Source organism: Artemia sp. Qi Xiang Cuo, chromosome 7 (genome assembly GCF_049724085.1).
Source record: "Artemia sp. Qi Xiang Cuo chromosome 7, ASM4972408v1, whole genome shotgun sequence".
Taxonomy (NCBI): Eukaryota; Metazoa; Arthropoda; class Branchiopoda; order Anostraca; family Artemiidae; genus Artemia; species Artemia sp. Qi Xiang Cuo.
In genome coordinates, this window is record NC_142800.1 from 56,132,324 (window position 1) to 56,155,447 (window position 23,124).

General features: G+C 34.4%; 1 protein-coding gene across 2 annotated transcripts in view; it reads left to right on the forward strand.

Annotated features, from left to right (window-relative positions):
• The window catches only part of LOC148950466 (uncharacterized), a 100,546-nt gene that overhangs the window by 65,605 nt on the left and 11,817 nt on the right, over positions 1–23,124 (forward strand). For both annotated transcript variants that reach the window (XM_089091622.1, XM_089091623.1), the window contains 3 exons: positions 6,284–6,509; positions 19,716–19,950; positions 22,720–22,941. In XM_089091622.1, coding sequence (XP_088947748.1) covers positions 6,284–6,509; positions 19,716–19,950; positions 22,720–22,941 — 683 coding nt within the window. The remainder of the gene's footprint in view (positions 1–6,283; positions 6,510–19,715; positions 19,951–22,719; positions 22,942–23,124) is intronic.

Sequence of the window (23,124 nt, forward strand, 5' to 3'; positions counted from 1 at the left end):
TAAAAAGCCGCCGTCCCGTTTGAAAAAAAACTTGTTCGTATGCTGACCAATGGTCTGCTATGCACAGGCACTGATCTTCTAATTCACTGCCTTCGGCCTGAAGTGCAATGCGTGGTTAGGGACAATCATCCGACGCTTCCCTTGTTTTTCCCCCAAATTGCTCCAGGTCCGCATTTAGAGCTGGTTCGACTCTGAGTTTAGAGCTTACATAGTCATGCTATTAACCCTTTGTCGCCCTGTCTCAAACCAAATAATCAGTGACACTAGGACTCGAACCCCTGTCCTCAGGATTTTCTGTCTGAACTGTCAACCACTCGACTAGGACGGCTCCATCTGGAAAGCAGATTCTGAACTGGAAGCAGTAAAAAATAGGCTTCGAATACGGATAGATTGCGGTCGGCCTCTTCATACCCAAATGTTTGAAATTAAGTATAAAGCTGAAATTGAGTTCAAACGTTACCTCCGAAGTGTTCGTTATAGAGGAGAAGAATTTCCAAAATGTGCCGCGCAATGGAGACAGGTCAGACTCATCTTGTGAGTCTGTACTTACCAAGCTGAAAAGAAATGTTTTTTTTTTCTTAGGCCCTTTCTATAATTTAATCCGTCTGCTCTGCTAGTAATTTTGATTTTTGTTGTGTTACTCTTGCTTTTCTTATATTAATCCACTTGTGTTGTTGTATAGTGGGTCAGAAATAAATTATTATTATTATTAAGGATAATATTTTATGAAGATTAATGTGAAGGTTCAAACTAGAAACATCCTTGAATTACCTTAAGGAGCTTTTTCAGTAGAAATTCTTTAGAAGGATTTGGTTAAATATGACAGCCTTCGGGAAATTAGTCTTCAGACATTATAATAAATTATGTATCTTTGCGTGATTCTGTTTCATCTCATTTCATTTGTCTCGTTTCAAAATTCGTTTGTTTGCAAAAAAGATTGAAAATAAAGAAAAGAATTGAGCTATCTCAAGTAAATCGTGCAAGTCTCCATGGAACAACAATCCACTGACGTCCAAGCACGTACTTTGGAGGGACTCAATCTCCCTGAAATTGCATGACTACATCACGAGGGAGAGCCTCTAGTTATATTCTCCTGGTATTAATGACACACTGCGGCTCAAGATGGGGAATAAGAAAAGTGTGGTTATAGAATTTTTTATGGGTTTAATAGAACTTTTGACATTAAATTAATTTTTTGTATCTGATTTTTACTCAGGCTGATAAATATAGAGTAACCATGTTTTGAAAGATAGCTAACAGTTAGCATCATGCTAATTGTATTATTCTATGATTGTTATTGATTAAAAAAAAAAAATCCACAAAAAAGTTTTTCAAAGGAAAGTAAAGAGCGCCATTAAGCCAAGAATGAGCAAAAATAAAGTCAAATAATCTTCCAAGTGTAAAACTACCACAAATCACTATCAATAAATAAATGAAACTCAAAACCAATAGAAATTATAATATATAGCCAAGTCATTTGGGCACAATTTATTATTATTTTTTTTTTTTTTTTTTTGGTTTTAGACAAGGGCACTTCGTATCAAAGGGGTTGTCATAGAACCTTTGAAAAGGGCTCATTCGATAGGAAATTGAAAGGGCGAGTGCCCTTTTTAATAGTCGATAGTGATTGGAGGACAATTAACCCCCCTCCCACGCCCACCATTTCCCAAAAACACATTCAATCAAAATTTTGAGATAAGTCATTTTGTTCAACGTTATTGAAAGGTCCTGAAATTCTGTCTTTGGGGTTGACAACCCCTCCCTTCCCTCAGAGCCCTCAGGGCAAGGATTTTAAGTTATGCCTTGGGAGCCTATAAGGTTTACATAGAAAGGGTGATGGTATAAATTTCGGAGGGAGCTCATTGGATTGGAAATCAGAAGTTATAGTGCCCTTTTTAAGATTGAGATTGATCAAAGGGTGGATCCCCCACCCCAATCCTCGTATTTTCCCGAAGTGCATCTGATAGAAATTTTGAGATGGCCTTTTGTTGCCTTAGAAGCTTGGAAAAAGGCTCATTCGATTGGAAATTGAAAGGGCTAATGCCCTGTTTATTGGTCAAATGTGATTGGAGGGGAACAAGCCCCCCCCCACTCCCATCAATTCCCAAAAATACAACAAATACGAATTTTGAGATAGCCATTTTTTTAAGCGTAGTTGAAAGGTCTGGAAATTACGTCTGACAACCCCCATACCTTCTCAAGACCAGAACATAATTTGCACCTTACTGGGCTGTGGATTGTCAGTTTAGTATACATATACGTATATTTATTCCTTGAAGTTTTAATATTTTTTATTTATTTATTAAAGTTAAAAAAGTTAAATCATTTTAAACGTAATTAAGAGTCAACTCTTAAGAGTCAGAAGTGAATGGAGGGATGTCATCCCCCCAAGCCAATCATACCCCAAAACACATCTGATCGAAATTTTAGGAGTGCTGTTTTTTTTTCTTCATTGTTGAAAGGTCCAGTATTGGGGATGTCAACCTCCCCACAGTCCTCAGGACAAGGGCTGTAAGTTAGGCAATTCATTAATTGTTTACATATAGTAGATGTTATTGAGAAAGGTATGCATGTTTGAACTTTACTTTTCAATAACACGAAGGATATTCAAGTGAGCCTTCAGAGAATGTTGAGGGGAGTGTTGAACTAAATAAGAACACGTTATGTGTATACGGATTGTCAAAAGGGTACACCACAGGAATAACTGAGTATATCAATTTGGAAAAATCAGAAAATGATAATGGAGATGATCAAAAATCCAATATTTTCATGCTATCAGTACTACTGCCACAACTACTAATACCACACTACTCCATTTACAGAATTAAGGGGAAATTTGAACTAAATCAAAATCAATTTTTAAGAAATTTTGAGGGGGGGGGGATGAACTGAATCAGAACACGCCCTCTGTATGCATGTTGTCAAAAGGGTGTGACTGCAATATCTTAGGAACAGTTTGGTATGTGAAGTTGAAACTTACAGGGCTTGTTGTGAGGAATGTTGAACTAACCAAAAGAAAATATTTGCATCCTAATGCTACTGCTTCTACTCATACTACTGCTGCTACTACTACTATTATTACTACCCCTATTACTGCTACTGCCGCTAAAGCTTAGGCTACTACAATTAATTCTACACATCTTGTCAAGCGGACGCATCAGAAATGCTTCAGGAATGGTTGATGGTATGTATTAAGCTGAAACTTTCAGCGTGTGTTGAGAAACCAAAGAGGTTGGAGAAACCAAAGGTGCTATGCCCATACTGCTACTAATGCGGCTACAACTATTGCTACTGCACAAGCAATGGGTATCAAGGTGAAGCTTTTAAGGAATACTTAGACGGATGTTGAACTAAATAAAAAAAAATAAAAAAACTATGAGCATGTGTACTTTCAAAAAGGTGACAAAGCAATATCTTAAGAACAACTTATATTATTAATTTGGACCTTTAAGGGTAAGTTGTTGAGTATTTTGAACTAGCCAGAAGGCACTATATGTATACTTTTGATACTACCACTATTGTTAATGTAACTAATGACGCTAATGATATTAAGATTTTTGGGAACTAAAATCTTAACTTTTAAAGGATGAAACTTTTAGGAGTTTTAATTAAAGGAAAAAACTGTAGGCATGCAGGTTTTCAAAATGGCATATAAGTAATATCATAGGCAGCATTACTCTACAATAGCTAGAAATATCATTGAAACTTTTAAAGGAGCTAATTCAATTAAAAATTAAAAGTTCCGGTGCCCTTTTTGAGAGTAGCAAGACATTGGAGGACAAGCAGCCCTTTTCTCAAGCCCCTTCAGTTTCCAAACGCATCCAGTCAAAATTTTGAGACAGTTTTTTTCAGCATAGTAGAATGATCCAGCTACTATTTCCTTAGGGCTATTAGTCATGTAAACCTCCCACAATTATTCATTTGCCCCATTATGCTTCAAAACTGAATATTACTTTAAAATAAATTAGAAGGCATTATTTTTATGGTTGTCAATAAGACACTTCAGCAATATATTGAGAACGACTGGGGGTAATAATTTGAAACTTTTGGGGATACTACTATTACTACTTCTGCTGTTACAATTTAAATAAATAAAAAAAAGTGTAAGTGTCCAAAGAGTATAGAGCAATCCAGGTTGTCAAAGAGCATAGATAGAATCTTTTGGGGGTGATATTAAGTTTTTTTTTTCAGGTCAACTTCTGAAGCTATAAAATCAAGTTATGAAATACTGTTTGTGTCAGGATTAACAATTGTTGAAAAAGTTTCTCCAACATACAGATAGCAACCCATACTAAGGGTTCTTATAAAAAAAAACTGAAAACATATAAAATATTATTTTTTCCATGAAAAACACTCAATAAAAAAAAAACAACAGAAATTAATTTGAAAAAACCTTGTCCACAAAATAAGTTTTCAAAGAAAAGTAAAGAGCTCCATTAGGCCAAGAATGAGCATAAATAAATAAAACTTAAAACTAACAGAAATAACAATAAATAGCCAAGTCAAACTCAAAACGAGCAAACATTAACATGAGTATGGCTGATAACCCCCATGCCTGCTCAAGACCTGATCACAATTTGCGCTCAAAACTGCCCGTCTTATAAGCCCGTCTAGTGAAATCTGTTACTAAAAATGTCAGGAAACTTTCAGCTCCCTTCATGTAATTTTTATGCGACAAGCCTATGGCTTCCTCCTTTATTGAATAAAATAAAAAATAAAATTAACATGCATATGACCAACTCTGCAAGCATACAGTAGTTAAGAAGTTGTCTCTATTAGACTGTAAATTTTCCGGCATTTTGACTCTCTTAGGGGAAAAATCAATTTGTTTGGCACAAAATGGCAGAAAATCATTATTTTCTGCAGCATAATCTTATTTATTTCCTTTTTTTCGTAGAAATGCACTATATATGGTGAGATCCTTTGAAATGAGCCCTCTCTCAACATTCTACGGCCGCTGGTTCTATGCGGTCACCCCTGGTAAAAAAAAAATATACTTCTATGTACAAAAATTATTTTCTTTGTTGTTCAAGGTAAGGGGCTATAATTTTCCTGTTGAGAGTTTTGGATGATGGTAGCTCCAATGGTGCACTTTTCATTTTGATCAGACGTCATTTTTGAGGGTTTTGCGGCTCTTTTTCGAATTTTTATTTTATTTTCACAATAAACTTTTTCTAATAAGATTAGTCAAAATAATAGTTACTATTCTTTAATCATTGTCAAAGGGCTTTTTTTTGCTAGAAAGTCTTTGTCAGAACATGCTTTTAAACTTTTGTTACTATGGGCTGTGGTTCACTCTTTACTAGTTTGCAGCCATCGCTGCAACCATGGTATAATGCTAAAAACTATAGCAGTGTGTTCTTTTTACCTATGGTTCAGTACCGGTCTGATTGACCCATGATCTAAGTCTAGCAGACAAACACGCAGGGGTTGTCGGCTACTATTATTGCAAATTTATAATAGCTATAAACAGTCTGAGGCTCACACAGGGGCAAGCATTCCTTCTCTATCTCACATTGTTCGGCTTAGGTGCTGCTTTGACCACCTCCAAGAAACTTTTAATAATTACGTTCTAGCCTTATCTAGGCAGTCCAGTCTTTCTCTTACTGCCTTGTGGGCTATTTAGTAGAGCTATTCTAGAAATATGGTGTTTATCTATCGGGAGGGTGTCCTCAACCCACCCTTTCAAGATGCATATCCTGAATGGAATCAAATCACTTAAATAAGAAGTTGCATGTGGTATCTCAAATTAGGTACTAAAATCTTTTGTATATTAAGCTGCATGCTTCATTTGCATATATAGCGTTTAATTTTTAATTAGGTACCCTTTCAGGTTGGATATTGTCAAACAGCTTCTTCTGGTGAATTAAGTTGGATCTCTCCTACTTTTTGAGAATTAGTTACACCGTTATTAATATGCCTCGTCGATAAACATCTAATGGAATACCTTGAGTAACACCATAACTTGTTTAGGGAGAAAAGTAAATTCGGTAGTACTTTTTTTGTGGGGGCGATAATATTGTAAACGGAAAAAAAGAAACAAAGGGCTACTAGCAACCCAAATGAAGTATAATATATGTATTCTTTTAAGATATATTTCTTATAATTTAGCAGGTGAATAATAATCGTTGATGTTTTTCCTTCTTTCAGTCGGTTCCCTTTTTTCTATTTGTGTAATGTTTCTTTTATCTTTTTTTCCATAAATTTTCTCTTCCATCATATTATGTTTGGGTACAGACAAATAGGCTAATTGAAAGCCATCTAAGATTTTTTCTATTTATAGTTTTTCCAAGAAGTACAATCGTCACTTTTATACTGACAAAGAAACGGGCAATTCTCAATGGGAAAATCCTGTCGACATAGAACTTAAGAATGAAATAAGGTCGTTAGTGGTTAAAGAGCTTGGTGGCTTAGATGATGAATGTGATAAGGTGTCTGATTCTGGCAAAGTAAACTGCGAAATGTTTAATCCTTCAGCTAATAGACCGTTATCTGCTCCAAGGACACTGGTAAATTAAGTCTTAACATATTTTTAGATTCCTTGGATTGTATTTTCTTTAAGTTGTCTTTACAAGGCTTGGAAAAAAAATGGAGAAATGAAGTACTTTTTCTTTTTGATATAACTGTTTTTTCCCCATTTTCTTTTGTCCGTCTGTAATAAAATAATAGATTTCTGCTTGTATGCGAGCGGACATATGAAATTCAATATATTTTGTTTTTGTTTTGTCAATTCCTTTGTGTATTCTTGGTGTTCTTGTAGTATCCTTGATATTCTTAGAAAATAAATAAATCATGAAGGTTTTGTGATTGAGCGTTGAAAAAAGGAGAAAACTAATCATCTGTATAGGAAGCAGCAAAACTTACCTTTTACTTCGAACGTGATTCTTGGGACATTGACAATATTATTTTGCCTCTAAATTAATTGCATTTCTTTTTCTTTCTTTGGTGAAATTGTTCCCCCCTCCTCTTAAAAATCGCTAAAAGTAATCGTCAGTTGCATTTTTATGGTAAATTACCATCAAATTACCATTTCTGTGCTTGACACCCCAGTTTCACTTATACGTTAAATTAAATTCTGGAATTGGCTTTTTTGTGTCATATTCTTGTATGAAGCTATTGATTCCTTGTTTTGTATTTTAACCTCCCTCTCTACTGTCACTTAATTGAAAATGTTCTGAAAGTTGTGGGCGTGATGTGGCCACGTGTCTAGTGTCCATGTAAATATCCCAGGATTCTCAAACACTGAGAGACATTTATGAGGTTGTTCTGAACTATCTTTTTCTACTGTTTTTTAAACCATTTGTTTGGAACTGCTGCAGTCCCAAGTCTAAAAAATGAAAAGGTAAGATCGTCTGAAATCATGAACAGAAGTGACTAGTAACAGTATATGGAAGCACTGTTGGACCCGTGGGAAAATGTCCTTTTTGGATCTTTTTATTGTTTACTTATTTTTCTTAGAAGAAATTTTAGGGTTTGGGCAAGGGAACCACTGCCCATCTTAAGTGTTTTATGATGAAGTCTTACTTCAGTTTGAAACTAACTCCTGCCTTTTAGAGCAGAGCTTAGTACTCTAGACTTGCAATCCTTTGTCCATAAGGACAGGGGTTCAAGTCCTAGTTTCGCTGGTTATTTGGTTTGGAACGGGGGTCAGTGTCAATCCTCTGTAAACTTAGCCAGAGTCGACCCAGCTCTCAGTGGTTACCTGGAGAAATCTGGGCAAGGTAAACAGGAAGGGTGTGCGAAAGCACTTCTTGGCTGGCACCAATCCTCCCCCCCCCCGTTGCACTTCCGGGCTGAAGGGCCATGTAATGGCGATCAGCACCGCCGGTTGGGACTGTAAAGTGGAGTGCCATCTTTACGCTTTTCCACTTGAAAGCAGAAACATAGGTCGGAAGCATAAGCTTGGTGGAGCAACTTCAGATTATCCAAATAATTTTCTCCGACGTAAACTATTAAATCTTACTTGAACATATACACTGTAAGCGTTAGATGAAGAACAAGCAAAAACCATCCTATTCTGGCTCGAGGTAGGAATTCTATGCAGGTTTACAAAATGTAGTGCCATATTCAAGAATATATCCTAAGTTCCACACTTGCCGCAAAAACTTACCACTTAATATCTGCCATTTTCTTGCAATCAACCGAAATTGGTGCAAAAAAAAACAACAAAAAACAATAAAACACACAAAATCAAAGTGTTGCTCCCTCACCACGTCTGTAGTGAACAATGAAGACAAACTTAAAATAACTAGAAATTACCACAAATAAGTTTGATGCCGTCATTTCTTCAAACCCGTCAAAAGACCAGAGTGCCATTTGTACTTTATACACAAGCTTTGTGTTTTTCTATACATTTGAATGATTATCTCAAAGATAATGATGCATTTGAAGATTTTTGAAAAAATGGCATTTATAAGGAAAAAATCGTCGATGGAAATATTTTTCATATTAGACCATGTAATCTAAGTTGATTGCTACAAATATAACTGTTTTTAAGAAAACGTCTCCAGAATTTCGAGCCCGTTTTTTTTTTTTTTTTTTTTTTAATTTATCAGAAAATGAACTATTAAATTTTTTTCAGCAAAGGGGAAATGACATTAAGCTTTTAATGGGTTTGACGGGGCAGAGTTATGACTGAAAAGGTGAGAGATTTCAGGTAGTTATGAGCCTGAAGGCCGGGAGGAATCTTACTTAAGGAATTACTTTAGTACAGTGATGTGGCAAAAGATGTGGTCACAAAACATACGAATTGCTGCTGGAAAATATCCAAGTACCTTCAAAAAATAAGTATAGAAGGAGAAAAATATGCGTTAATTTCAATGATGTTGTTGTATTTGTATTTTAGAAATGTCTTTGTTTATTAGGGCTGTTAAAAAATGTTTCTGTTGGAATACTGACTTGATAGGCTCATATACTTCCAAAGAATTGTTAATCGCCTTTTTTGCTCAACAACTACAATAAAATATTGGAGTGTGCTGAACTGGCTCAGAGAGTCAAGCTCCTCTTCTCTCCGAGGAAAAACTGTCTGGGAACCAGGTTGCTAGTGATAGTGATTTACCACTAGAATTATTGATTTTGCTCTCATCCCAAGGATTTTTTTTTCTCTGTTGTGACTTTCATTATTTTCAGTTAGTCTTGTTGTGGAGCAACGCTGCTGATTTTTTTTTTTTCTTTTTTTTTTTTTTTCTCTTTTCTATCGTGGTCAACAATATGTAGCTCAGGAACGGTAAAAGATAAAAATCCAAAACTGTTTTGGATACTTAGATCGTGAAATCGAAAAACAAGGTTCCCCTGGAGTTGAAAAAGTGCACACCAGTTCGAAAAGATTATTTTCTTAGTCTTTCTTATACTATCAAAACGAAATAGTGCAAAATTATCGTAGCCTAAAGTAAACGTCTTAAGGATCTTCGATGTCGAAGTTATAGAGAATGTTGATTTATATCTTCGAAAACCTGGCATCAAAGTCTCCCCAACGCTGATTCTTACTTTTTGATAAAAATTTCTGATTTTTATAGAAGTCTCTGAAACTTCACATGCATATCAAGCTTCGGCCCTAAACTAAACTACGACATGTCCGACTGTAATCAGACTTAAGTGGTAGATGAGAGAGAGGTTTCCAGAGCCATGCCATCTTAAAATGTTCCAGATGGAATTTTCATGTCTCGACTGAATTGCATCAGAACTCAGAGCTAGTCTTCTAGTTTTACTGATTTGACGTATGGACATGATGCCACCTCTATGTAAGAGGACCTTACCTTAAATCCTCCGGAGCCATTAGTGGCGCATAGAGCGTCGATGAATCCTCTTCACTCATTCCGAAGCGATGCTTCAGAAGTGACATCCTCCTATTCAGGTAATAACGAGGTCTCATCCGTCCTCAGTTCTCGGTCAAAATTTCGCAGCAAAGTATTCTTTGAAGGACCTCGTCTTCTTCTGTTGATGGAGGAGAAAGGGTCTCTAAATTTTCATCATCAAGACATCTACTAGAAGACTTGTCAGACTTGAACCGAACTTGGTTGGGAGAAAGCATTAATAACAAGTTATCTTTTTGGGGATAAGGACTTCGTTAGATTTATGTAAAATAATGAAAGGGAGAGGGAATAAAATCCTCAATTTTTGTGATCAGGATCTTTGCCAGAAGTGGAAGTCGGCTGTCAACCAAGTTCGGTGAAAAGTGAGTGTCCTTATAATGCCTTTTGAGGGCCGTCCCTGATTCAGCCTCTCTAGGGGGAGGGGGCACTAATTAATTTTAATCATGGCATCTGTCAGAATGGCTGGTGAGAGTTTAATCAAATTGGTGAGAATTCCGGCGCCTAGGCCCGGAAGCCAACGTCCAGGCCCGATCCTTCTTCTGCAGGGAATATGGTCTAAATTCTTGAGGTCAGGAATTTTTAGGTCATAACCAACCTAATCAGAAGTCACAGCTAGTGTACTTACTTTGCTTTTGAAGTTCATAGACTTATCAGACCTCTGGAGAGTGGGGTCCCTCCTCCCTTTGGGTGTCTGGGTCCAATAATGCCTCTGGGGGGAGTGGTTAAAGGATAATACAAAATTTAAATTGTTGTCGTCAGAACTTATACCAGAAGAGGGCATCGGATTTCAATTAAACAAGGCGCGAAGTAAGACCTAGATCTGTACCTTTCTCGGATCGTTGCCCATATTGATCTCTTCGAGTATGACCTTTCGGTTTCAAAATTACTCGTTATCATCCTAATCATAAGGTGGGGTGGATGATTTTGGCTAAACTCAGTCAGCAGCTACATTTAAGGTTTTGGGTGTCCGTGAAACGAGCTTAAAGGGATTCCCCTGTGAAAAATCCTCGCGTGTTGCTCAACAACTGCCACCCATGGTTACATTCCCTTCACCACTTCACGTTGCCTTGGAGCCAGAGCCCCAGCTTTCTAATAATTTATTAAGCTAACTTTCCTATTTTCCTGCTAAAAAAAAAAACTACTTATATATTTGAATCTCAACATTTATGTCCGTATTACCAAACATCTTTTCACAATAATCCCAATATATTATATATTTCCAGGGGAAGTTTCACCTGGAATAGTGCAAAATACTTCCGGTTGCGTGATTGAAAAGATTGAGTTAAATCACGCATAAACACTATATTGCGTGACTTTCCAGCCCTCTTTAGTCTTCACCCCCTAATAATCGCAACTATCCCTTTCAAAGTTTCCCTTCAATTTCACATGAGGTCTGCTACGGACACGTTATTCGATGAAAAACTATGCTAAAACATGAAACTGATTCAATTGTTTGATAGTTCAATGGTGTTAGATGACTCACATATTCCTGGGGCGTTAAATTTTAGTTTTCCAATTTTCCTGAATATCCGTCAGCACACAAAGCTCTAAGTATCAGGAAATAAAACAGGAAATATATATATATATATATATATATATATATATATATATATATATATATATATATATATATATATATATATATATATATATATATTTATAAGTAATAGAGTACCGGGAGCACGGCGGCTTTGCCTTGTCTTCTAATAGCAGACAATTTGAGCCTTTTCTTGATGTTTTTTACGTAAAATTAGTTTTTACGTAAGTTTAATTTTTGCCTCGGCTTGTCTTTTGTCATTATGAAAGACATATAGCTGAACCTTTGTTTCTTTCAATTCTTCAGGTGGTGGGACAAAAACTCCTTTTTGTTCCAACGATTTATCTAGAAATGTATATATAAGAAATGCTTAAATGATGTACTGGTATAGTACATGATGTCATTTGCAAAAGCCAAGTTCAGGCTTTTAACGATTTTTCTGACGTATGTAGATCGTTTTTTTTATGCGAGATCCCAAGTTGCCTATTTTCCCGAAAAAATATGGAGCTGTTTTCGATAAAAAATACATAAATACCTGTACATATATATATATATATATATATATATATATATATATATATATATATATATATATATATATATATATATATATATATATATATATATATATATATATATATATATATATATATATTATATATATATATATATATATATATATATATATATATATACAAATGACGTCATGTACTATGTTATTACATCATATAAGCTTTGCTTATGGCATCATATAAGTATTTTCTTATATGATGTCATGTATAACATAAATAAGATTGTTGATCTTCCAACGCAACAGTTATTTATATAATATAATGTCTGTTGAAAGCCCCAAAAAAACAAAAATTTGCAGTTGCAGTTACTATAAATGATGATTCTTTAGAACCAGAACCTGAACTATCAAACGTGGTAAGATGTGAAATTTGACAACCTTGGACATCAATTGCGACAACACCAATACGTACAGCTAAAGCAAAGGCCATTGCTAAACTGTCTGAAGTAATCAAAATCGGAAAGGGTGTAAAAAATGGAGATGGAGAGCAAAGACACGGGCGGTTGGAAGATATGCGAAAACGACAATTAGAGTGTGTTAAAAAATGAAAATGAAGGGCAAAGACACACGCGGTTAGAAGACATACGACACCGAACAAGTGCGGGAGTCAAAATGAAAATGAAGAGCAGCGAGTCAATGAAAATGAAGTGCAGCGAGTCAATAAAAATCAACCTGGACAGAGAGAATCAAAACGTGTCAAAATTGAAAATGATACCGATGATGATTGCGTTTGGGATTTTGGCATGGATAAGGTCATCAGTGCCTACCATACCTTTGTTAAAAAAAAAAAAGGTCCGGTTATATGTATTTCATAATAACAAAAGATAAGCCGAGGTGTAACGAATGAAATAAATTGAAAATGAGCGATGATGATTGGGTTTCTGATTTTGACATGGATAAAGTCATAAATACCTACCATACCTTTGAAAATCAAAAATATGGACTGGATAAATCGTTGGAAGAAAAAGAAGTTTTTGTCCCACCCCCAGGATAATTAACAGAAACAAAGGCTTGGTGATATGTCTTTCATAATTACAAACGACAAGGCGAGGCAAAAGGTAAAGGTCCAATAAAACAAAAATATAATTTTATAAGAGCACCATTTCCAATTTAAGGTCCATTTGGACGTCATGACATCAAGAAAAGGCTCAAATTGTCTGTGTTTAGAACACAAGTGACTAGAGAATCTATATATAGTAGCCTGTCGCGTGCCCCATTCATAAGTTAAAAAAAAACAAAGGTTCGGCGATACGTATTTCGTAATGACAAAAGATAAGCCGAGGTGTAACGAACCAAACAAAGTGAAATGATAGCGATGATGATTGAGTTTTGGATTTTGACTTGGATTAGGTCATCAATACCTACCATACTTTTGAAAATCAAAAATATGGACTTGATAAATCGTTGGAAGAAAAAGAAATTTATGTCCCACCAACTTAAAAATTACAAGGAACAAAAGGTTTGGCGGTACGTCTTTTACAATGACCAAACACAAGCCAAGGCAAAAGAAGAAGTTTATGTTCCACCACCTGAACAATTGAAAGCCACAAAGGTGGTTGTCAATGGCTTCCACACCTTTGTAAATCTAAAATCTGGGCAAGATAAGTCTTCGGAAGAAAAAGAAATTTTTGTACTACCACCTGAAAAACTGAAAGAAGCAAAGGTTTGGTGAAATGTCTTTCACACTGACGAAAAGACAGGTTGAGGCAAAAGCTAAAGGTTCAATAAAAAAAATTTAATTTTACAAAGGCAATCCTTCTATTTTAAAGTCCATTTGGACGTCATGACATCAAGAAAAGGCTCAAATTTTCTGCGTTTAGAAGACAAGCGACAGTAAGAATCTATATATAGAAGCGTGCCGGGCTCCTGGTATATATATATATATATATATATATATATATATATATATATATATATATATATATATATATATATATATATATATATATATATATATATATATATATATATATATATATATATATATATATATATATATATATATATATATATATATATATATATATATATATATATAAATATGAAATTATATATATATATATATATATATATATATATATATATATATATATATATATATATATATATATATATATATATATATATATATATATATATATATATATATATATATTATATATATACATATATGTATATACATATATGTATATAAATAAATATATATATGTATATATATATGTATATATATATATATATATATATATATATATATATATATATATATATATATATATATATATATATATATATGTATATATATATATGTATATATATGTGTGTATATATATATATATATATATATGTATATATGTATATATGTATATGTATATATGTATATATATATATATATATATATATATATATATATATATATATATATATATATATATATATATATGTATATATATGTATATATATATATATATATATATATATATATATATATATATATATATATATATATAGTGTGATATATATATATATATATATATATATATATATATATATATGGTGGTAAAAATGGTATATATACATATATGGTAAAAGTTAGGTTAAGTTAGATTATGTACGGGCGGTTAGTATGCGCCGAAAAGCGACAGTAAAAAGACTGAAAAGAGAAAAATATACGGCAAAACTGAACACGACTATAAAATTGCGAACATCGACGAAATGAACGGAACGATAATGGGAATGAAAAGTTGTGAGCCTATAAAAATCCACCTGGATACCGATAATCCAAACGTGTCAAAATTGAAAATATAGCGATGATGGTTGGGTTTGGGATTTTTACAAGGATAAGGTCATCAGTGCCTACCATACCTGTGTTAAAAAAAAAAAGTTTTAGTACCGTTTTTTCTTGATAACAAAAGGTAAGCCGAGGTGTAACGAAGCAAATAAAGTGAATAAGATAGTGATGTTTATTGGGGTTTTGTTTTTGACACGGATAAGTTCATCAATGCCGACCATAGTTTTGAAAATAAAAAATATGGACTAGATAAATCATTTGAAGAAAAAAAAGTTTTTGTCTCATCACCTGAACAATTAAAAGAAACAAAGGTTCGGCGATATGTCTTTCATAATGACAAAAGACAAGCCGAGGCAAAAGAACAAGCTTTGTCCCACCACCTGAACAATTAAAAGAAACAAACGTGGTCTTCAATGCCTTTCATATCTTGTAAAATCAAAAATCTTGACTAGATAAATCGTTGGAAGATAAAGAAGTTTTTGTCCCATCACCTGAACAATTAAAAGAAAAAGAGGTTCGGTGATACGTCTTTCATAATGACAAAAGACAAACCGAGGCAAAAGTTAAAGGTCCATTAATAAAAATGTAATTTTACAAAGGCACCACTTCTAATTTAAGGTCCATTTGGATGTCAGGACAACCGACATTTGGATGTCATGACAAGCGACAGTGAGAACCTATATATAGAAGCATGCCGCGTGCCGAGTGCCGGTTTTTTATGCATACGGGACTGTGACATTGCGGAACAGGCGTTCTTCTGGCACAAAGTGCGTTCAAATGCATTGCCCTTTTTTCTGTTATTTAGTTTTCAAAAGAGGGATAATATTTTTGTGAGAGAAGTATTGATAATCTTGGCTCATCAACAATCCTCTTCTCATATTTAACAAGGATTTTATGATGAATATTGTTGGTTAAGACGAGCAACAATCGTACAAGCTGTTTTTTTTTTTTTTTTTTTTTTTTTTTTTTTTTTTTTTTTTTTTTTTTTTTTTTTTTAGTTAGAGCTTTGAGATCAGAAAGTTGTTAATTATAATTATAAAACAATCACTGTAACCCTAGTTCTTGTAACTGTTTTCATTTCACCGCATTTTTCCCAGGAAATTTAAAAATTCTCCCCTTTCTATGTGTTTTGAATTTGAGGAATAAACACAATTAGACGATCAATATATTCATTTCTTAAAACTACTAAGTAAAAAAAAGCTCCCCGATATATTAGCCTCTCCGATAGAAATAAGGTATTTAAACCGTTCTTGAAGTTGTCCTGTTGGCCAACATAGTTGACAATAATTGTAGATCTACACTGAAAACTGATTGGGACGATTAGTGTCAATACAAGTGCTCTTATAGGGCGAATCTGATCCTCAATCGATTTACTTAATTAGTAAAATAATAAGTAGATTTTGCCGGTTTTTTTTTTTTTTGAAATTCCTAGTTTACTTTAAACTTTTTTTTTTGCCGAACGGATTCTTAGTTAACTGAAAAGTTGACTGAAACTACTATTAAGAATTCCTCGTTGTTAGATATCTACAAAGAATTTCTGACAAAAAATCGAACGGCAGCTCATGCTTGCCTCTATGATAAAAGGCTTCGCTCTTACCAAATATTAAATAAAAAAAACAAGTTTTTTAAACTGAAAGTAAGGAGCGACATTAAAACTTAAAACGAACAGAAATTATTCCGTATATGAAAGGGGCTGTCCCCTCCTCAACCCCTCACTCTTTACGCTAAAGTTTTTTTATTGTTTTAAAAAACAAAGTTGTGAGACAAAGTCAAACTTTAGCGTAAAGAGCGAGGGGTTGAGGAGGGGCAGCCCCTTTTATATACGGAATAATTTCTGTTCGTTTTAAGTTTTAATGTCGCTCCTTACTTTCAGTTTAAAAAACTTGTTTTTTTTATTTAATTTGTGAACGTTTTTTAATTAATGCAGGTTTTGATTTTGGCTCACCGTGCATGAATAATTAAAACGAAATTTGCATATTACTTTTACTTTTATTTGGTTAAATGGCTTTCTCGAAACTTGTTGAATTTTATTTACGAACGTTTTTATTAGTAATAAATATACGTAACTTACGAATTAACATACGTAACGAACTTCTGTATTCATATATTTTTAATACGTATATTAGGGGGTTTGCCCCCTAGTCAATACCTTGCTCTTTAAGCTAAAGTTCAAATTTTGTTCCAATTCTTTAAAAATGACCCTTAATCACAAAGGCCGTTAATTAGAATAGATAGCTCTTTTGAAAGCACTAAAAAAAACTAGAGCGTAAAGAGCGAGGTATTGACTTGGGGGAGAACCCCCTCATATACGTTATAATTTTTTCTCGTTTTAAGTGCTAATGTTGCTTCTTGCTTTCAGTTGAAAAAACTTGTTTTTTATAATTTAATTTCTGATCATATTTTAAATAATGCTTGGAAATCCGGCGCCCCCTTCAGACACATATCTCTTACTCCCAATACACATCCTCCACGGAAAGATTCTCCCACGGAAACAAAATGGCTATCTAAAAATTTTGATCGGGTGACTTTGGGAAAAAAATGAGCGTGGGAGGGGGCCTAGTTTCCCTCCATTTTTTTTGGTCACTTAAAAAGGGCACTAGAACTTTTAATTTCCGTTCCAATGAGCCCTCCTAAAATATTCAAGGACCACTAGGTCAATACGATCACCCCTGGGAAAAAAAAACAAAAAAAAACAAATAAAAACGCATTCTTCTTGCAAAAAATCCAAAATTCCTCGTTTTTGTAGATAGGAGCTTGAAACCTCTACAGTAGGGTTCTCTGATACACTGAATATGATGGTGTGATTTTCATTAAGTTTCTATAACTTTTAGGGGATCTTTCCCCCTTTTCTCGAAAATCAACCAAACTTTCTCAGGTGCATCACTTTTGATGGGTAAGGTTAAACTTGATCAAACTTATACATTTGAAATCAGAATTAAAATCTGATTCTTTTGATGTATCTAGTGGTATCAAAATTCCGTTTTTTAGAGTTTCGGTCGAGCTTGAGCCGGGTCGCTCCTTACTTACAGTTCGTTACCACGAACTGTTTGATGATAATTCATTGAGGATTTCCCAGATTGGATGATGCAGCTGTTTATTAAAAGCATTCACAGAGCGGCTGTATTTTTATTGTCGGAGTTTACTTTTTTCTTGTAAAAGGAAACAAGAGGTGTAAAATCTTCACAAGAAGGCTGATTTTTTGTTAGCCAAGATGATTTCGGCCTACTTCATTATTTTGACCTTTTCTGGCCTCCCGTTTCTAAACCCAATGGTCTGTTCCCAATATCGTGTAGGGCTCACGTTATAGTAACTTCGAATTTTCTGCCAAACTTTCCGTTCTATTTGTAAAGCCTGGTTAACTTTCTTAATTCATTTTCTGACAAATAAAACCCTAAAAGCGAAAAAAGTAGACTTGGCTAGTTAACTGAGTTCTTTTAAATCGAACGCAACTCTGTTTATTCAATCTTTCTTCAGCACTTAAATATATGAAGAAAGGAATATATTGTATTCAATGTATTTTCCCGACTTCACTGTCTTCTATGCATTTCTCGATGGGGTAATTTTAAGCATCCCATAAAAAGCTGGAGAGGTATTCCTCTGGAAGCTAAAATTACTGTCGAAAGGATATTATCGTTATGTGTTACATTTTACTAATTTATTTGAATTTTTAGCAACCACTTTCACTTATTAGCCTTCTGTTAATTAGTTTTTAACATTTGTGTATTGTTTTGCTGGCTTCTGTTTTGTTTTTTGTTCTCTTTTACTTAGAATAATAAGTGAATTTAGCTCTCCTAGAGCTTCTGATAGTCTTTTGAAAATAATTATTATCTTACCTCATCTTATCCTGGTATTCAAAAAGACAAAGATCATTTTCTAAAAAGGGGAAATCCCTCGAAATGAAGTTTATTCAGGATTCTCCCCTCCTCCCTATAGGTAGGAATGAGTGTAATAATCTTACCTCACTGAATGAGCCATTGTGAAAACATGGGTGTCAGTCATAACGGTTATTTCGAAAGGCCGATAATACTCATAATAGGAATAAATTCTTTGGTTATGTTTTTTAACAGGAATAATTTCAAAACAAATCTTTCCGAAGCTAATTGGTAGATAGTACGCTATAAAGGTTTTACCCGTGCAAATCTTTAATGTAATGGGTTAGTCATGTTTAAAGCAAAATCTTATAATCAAAACTGTGGGAGCAATAACTGTGGGAGCCCGTGTGAAAGGGTTGCGGAAGTAAAATTAATACAAACATATGCATAAAAAATAAAATTCAAAGCAGCTTTTTACAGGATGTACTTCAATATTTTTCTTCCCCATGACTAGGAAAATTTTTCACTCATGTGCACTTGTTGAAACGATCATCAGAACTTTCAATTTGCGTTCAAACCAGGGCCAGAACCGCTAAATTTATATTTTGTAATCCATTGTACCCATTCTTTCCTGGAGTTAATGCTAAGAGTTAGATGTGATGCATTTTGAAAAATTACGTTAATGAATTTGAAAACTGATCCAGTTATTTTAAGGTGCATTTAGTTTTTGGTGCTTCTTCTGAATTATCTTTAGCTTTAGACTTCCCTTATTAGATAAACCCTTGTAAGAATTCAGTCATATCGGAAAACACAAACATAATTGTTTATAAACAAAAATAGGAGTATTTAAATCCTTTGGTTGCCAAATGAGCTGCTCGGAGGCCGTTTTACTAAGTCCATAAATTATATAGGGAAGAAAATTCAAGAAAGAAGATTATTGCTGGGTTTTATGTCACTACATCAAGCATCAGGTGGAGAAAAATCCCAACATTGTTTGGAAATGAACCTTAGTCAATTTGGGTCCTAGAAATATATCTATTGACCAGTGGATGAAAGTTTTTCATTAATTTTGGGTATTAATTCTTTTTTTGGGAGCATTTTTGTTCTTATATAAAGTCAAGTGTCAGTCGCGACTCTATGTTTTTCAAGTTTTTTTACTATTCCTTCTCTTAGTTTTCGTCTATTTCTTCTTTAGGCTCCAATTCGTCGGATACCAACCCCGGAAGAGGGAAAGCAAAGTGGTTTTGACCTTCGACCTCGGCCGTCAAGTGCCAGTATGGGTCAGTCCCAGATTTTGTTTTCGAGGTCACCATCCCCTGCAGTTGATGGTTTACCAAATAGAAATAAAGATATAGAAGCATCAGAAAAACTTAGCTTTACAGAACGCCTAGCTTCAAAAAAAGGACTCAAATGGAGGAAAAACAATGATCGTTAGTTGTTTTTTTTTTTTTTTTTTTTTTTTTTTTTTTTTTTTTTTTTTTTTAATGTATGAAATTAGTAGAAATCAAAGATTTAAGTTTTGGCTAAATCATTTATTTCAAAGCTTCTGTTACGTACCGAGTTTTCTGGGGTTTAGTACAACTGTATGAAGTACTAAGATTGATCACATAAAAAAAGGACATGTACCCTGTGTCGATAGTTCTCAGCTAAATTAGACTTGTTCACTTGTTTCTAACCATCATTTGTGCATCAATTTTTTTTTTTTATTTAGTTTTTTCAGCCCATAATATGGATTGAACTGTCATGGCTGTCTCAGTTTAGTTTTTAATTGTTGCTAGATTGTCATAAAAAAATTGTTAGCAATAATGCACAATAATAGCAATAAAACACACATAATTTTTTGGTTAATGTTAACGCTATTTTTGTAACCTAGCGTAAAAAATAGTTTGAAATGGTTTTCTCGCTAGTCCAGGCCAAAGGCGTGCCCAATGCTTTAACTGGAAGGACTACAACTAAAATATTAATTGGAAACAAGACTTTCATGAGCCTAGTGATATTCAACCGAAGAAATTATTCCTTTAAACACATATTTATCAAGTCTTTGCTTTAAGGGGTATATTCCCAGTTGTGCCCATGTTTCCAGCAATGAAATAGTAGAAGTGATCATTTATAATGACGATATCCTCAGTCTATATACCACGTACCTCTACCTCTATCTATACCTCTATCTATATATACCTCTAGCCCTCGTATATATATCCCTCGAGCTATACATACCTCTATCTATATACCACCGTATACGTGACTGCCAAGGTTAAGGCAATACTGTTTCCTCTCAACTGTCACCTCTTTCATTATGTCTGCCATTTTATCTTTTTACCTCTTCCATAGACTAAAAAGACATTTCCTCGAAAATTCTTTTTACTTTTGGGAACAGACAGAAGCTAAACAAAGTTCGATTCGGAGGATATGGGTTGTTCGAACACATGAATGTGTTTGCTAAAATCTACTCTCTAGAGACCGGCGCGTTGTCCTAGTACAACATTTGTGTGTTCCTCTCTTTCAAATACAGTTTTTTCTTCGTTAATTATTCCCTCAGTTGGGGTGTTTTTCCAATAAGTGCTTTTGATTAAACTCGGATTCCTCATACACCCATTCAAACACGGGAGCGTCGCAACCTTGATATCGGTTCAAAATACCGCTAGTGTTGCTTTATTTTCGGGTTGTGCATTTGCACATACGGGGTTATTCGTTTATCGTGGCTTTCATTTCGTTTTATAATCTGTTGAAGAATCAAGGCTTCATCGCCAGTAATGGTGTTTTTTTTTTTTTTTTAGCAAGTTTGGTTGCACCGCTAGTTCTTGTTTTAATGTGATGATTTAATAGTAATCTAATACTTTTACTTTTTAATGCTCAATTGTTTCGCGCAGGGTTTTTTTTTATAAATGGACGAGGAGTTGACCGAGATTTTTATACATTTATTTTCTTTTTGGCAGTGTTGGGTGAGTATGTTGAAGGTGCAACTGACCCACTTTGTTTTTTCAATCATACATATGGAAAATCTTTGTGTTATTCTGGTTAAAACAAGATACAGTATGCATGTCTTTCCGCTAAAACATTAGTGGTGAGAGGGGAGGATTGAAAGGGGTACAGAGCAACTTTGAGACTCAAATCCACAGATTAAAAAATACTTCATGTTTCTTATTAAAACAGGGTGCTACTTGACTACCTTACTGCTAAAAGAGTTGGTAGCTGGAGAGAACCAGAGCCGTCTGGACTTTGTTCTTTTTTTTACGTCGTATCAAGATTTGGTTCGTTTTTACACTGAGTCGCTTAAATTTCACAGCTTAGACTTAGCTTGTTTGTCATGACTCTGCTAATCTTGTACCTAGTTAGGGATTAGCTCATCTTTGCACCGAATGGGGCCTAAGTTCTTTGTTTCATAGAATATGGACTTAGCTCGTTTTGTACCGCTTCGGGACATAGTTCGTTTGTACATAGAATCAGTTGCCAGATTGGAGTTAGCCGATTTTTGCACGAGTCAAGACGTAGCTCGTCTCTGCACCTACTATGGACCTAGCTCATTTTGTATAGAATCAGGTCTTTGCTTTTTTCGCGCCAAGGCAGGATTTTATCTTGGGCTTAGCTCGTTTTTCATTGAAACTGAGAATCCTTATATGATTTTGGTGTACCTACCTTTCTGCTAAAAATAGCCAATAGATTGTGTGTGTATGTGGGGGGGGGGGGTCATATGCCCGTGCTATGTCTTACAGTTCTAAATTCTTTGTGTAATTTCAGTTTTAAAAAGATACAGCATGCCCCCCTTTTCTACTAAAATTCATCGATGAAAAATAGGCAATCGGCGTGATTTAGGGTCCTTTTCTTCGGGTCTGTGTGGGTCGTATCCTCTGTGGAGGTAATTGTTTTTTACCTTTCGATTATTCTGAATGAAATGCCTGTCTAAAAAATTTGATCAGATACTCTGGTTATTTACGGCAGTGATTGGGGGCAATAGAGGGTTCGGCAGCGGGCTAGTTACCTTCCAATCCCTTTCCACCCTTGGGAAGGCATTGAAATTTCAATTTTTGAGTGATAAAGCCCCCTTCCAAGTTTTCAAGATCATCCATTCTACGCAAAGAATAGAGGAAAAAAAAATAATCCAATTAAAATCAATAAAACTTAGGAGATGTGTTGCTCTCTGCTTAGTTAACGCTACTACATTGACTCTTATAATGGATTCATTTTATTTTTTATTTCAGCTATTTCAACAGATGAAGGCGTGACCGATTTGTCGTCAAGTCGACCACGGAGCATCTTACGTGATAAAAGTGAAGATTCAACTTCGAAAGGCATAAGCTTTGGCTCAAGTAGGAGAGTAAAGTTTAATGTGGACCAAAATAAGACGGATGAGGATAAGTCCAGTGAAGATGAGTGGAGTCTCGAAGAAAACGAACTGAAAAAGGGAAATGAAAATACTCTAGGTAATTACTACAATACCTCTCATGGGTACACACAGTTTTGACCTTTACTGTGGGTATTTGTAAAATTCTTCTGTGGAATATGATGCCCTCAAAATGCAAAGGCTAACCTCCTTCGTATTGAGGGAATGTCCTCCTTAGCCAAAAGTTTATACCCTAATCTTTTTACCTTTCCATTTTGGAAAC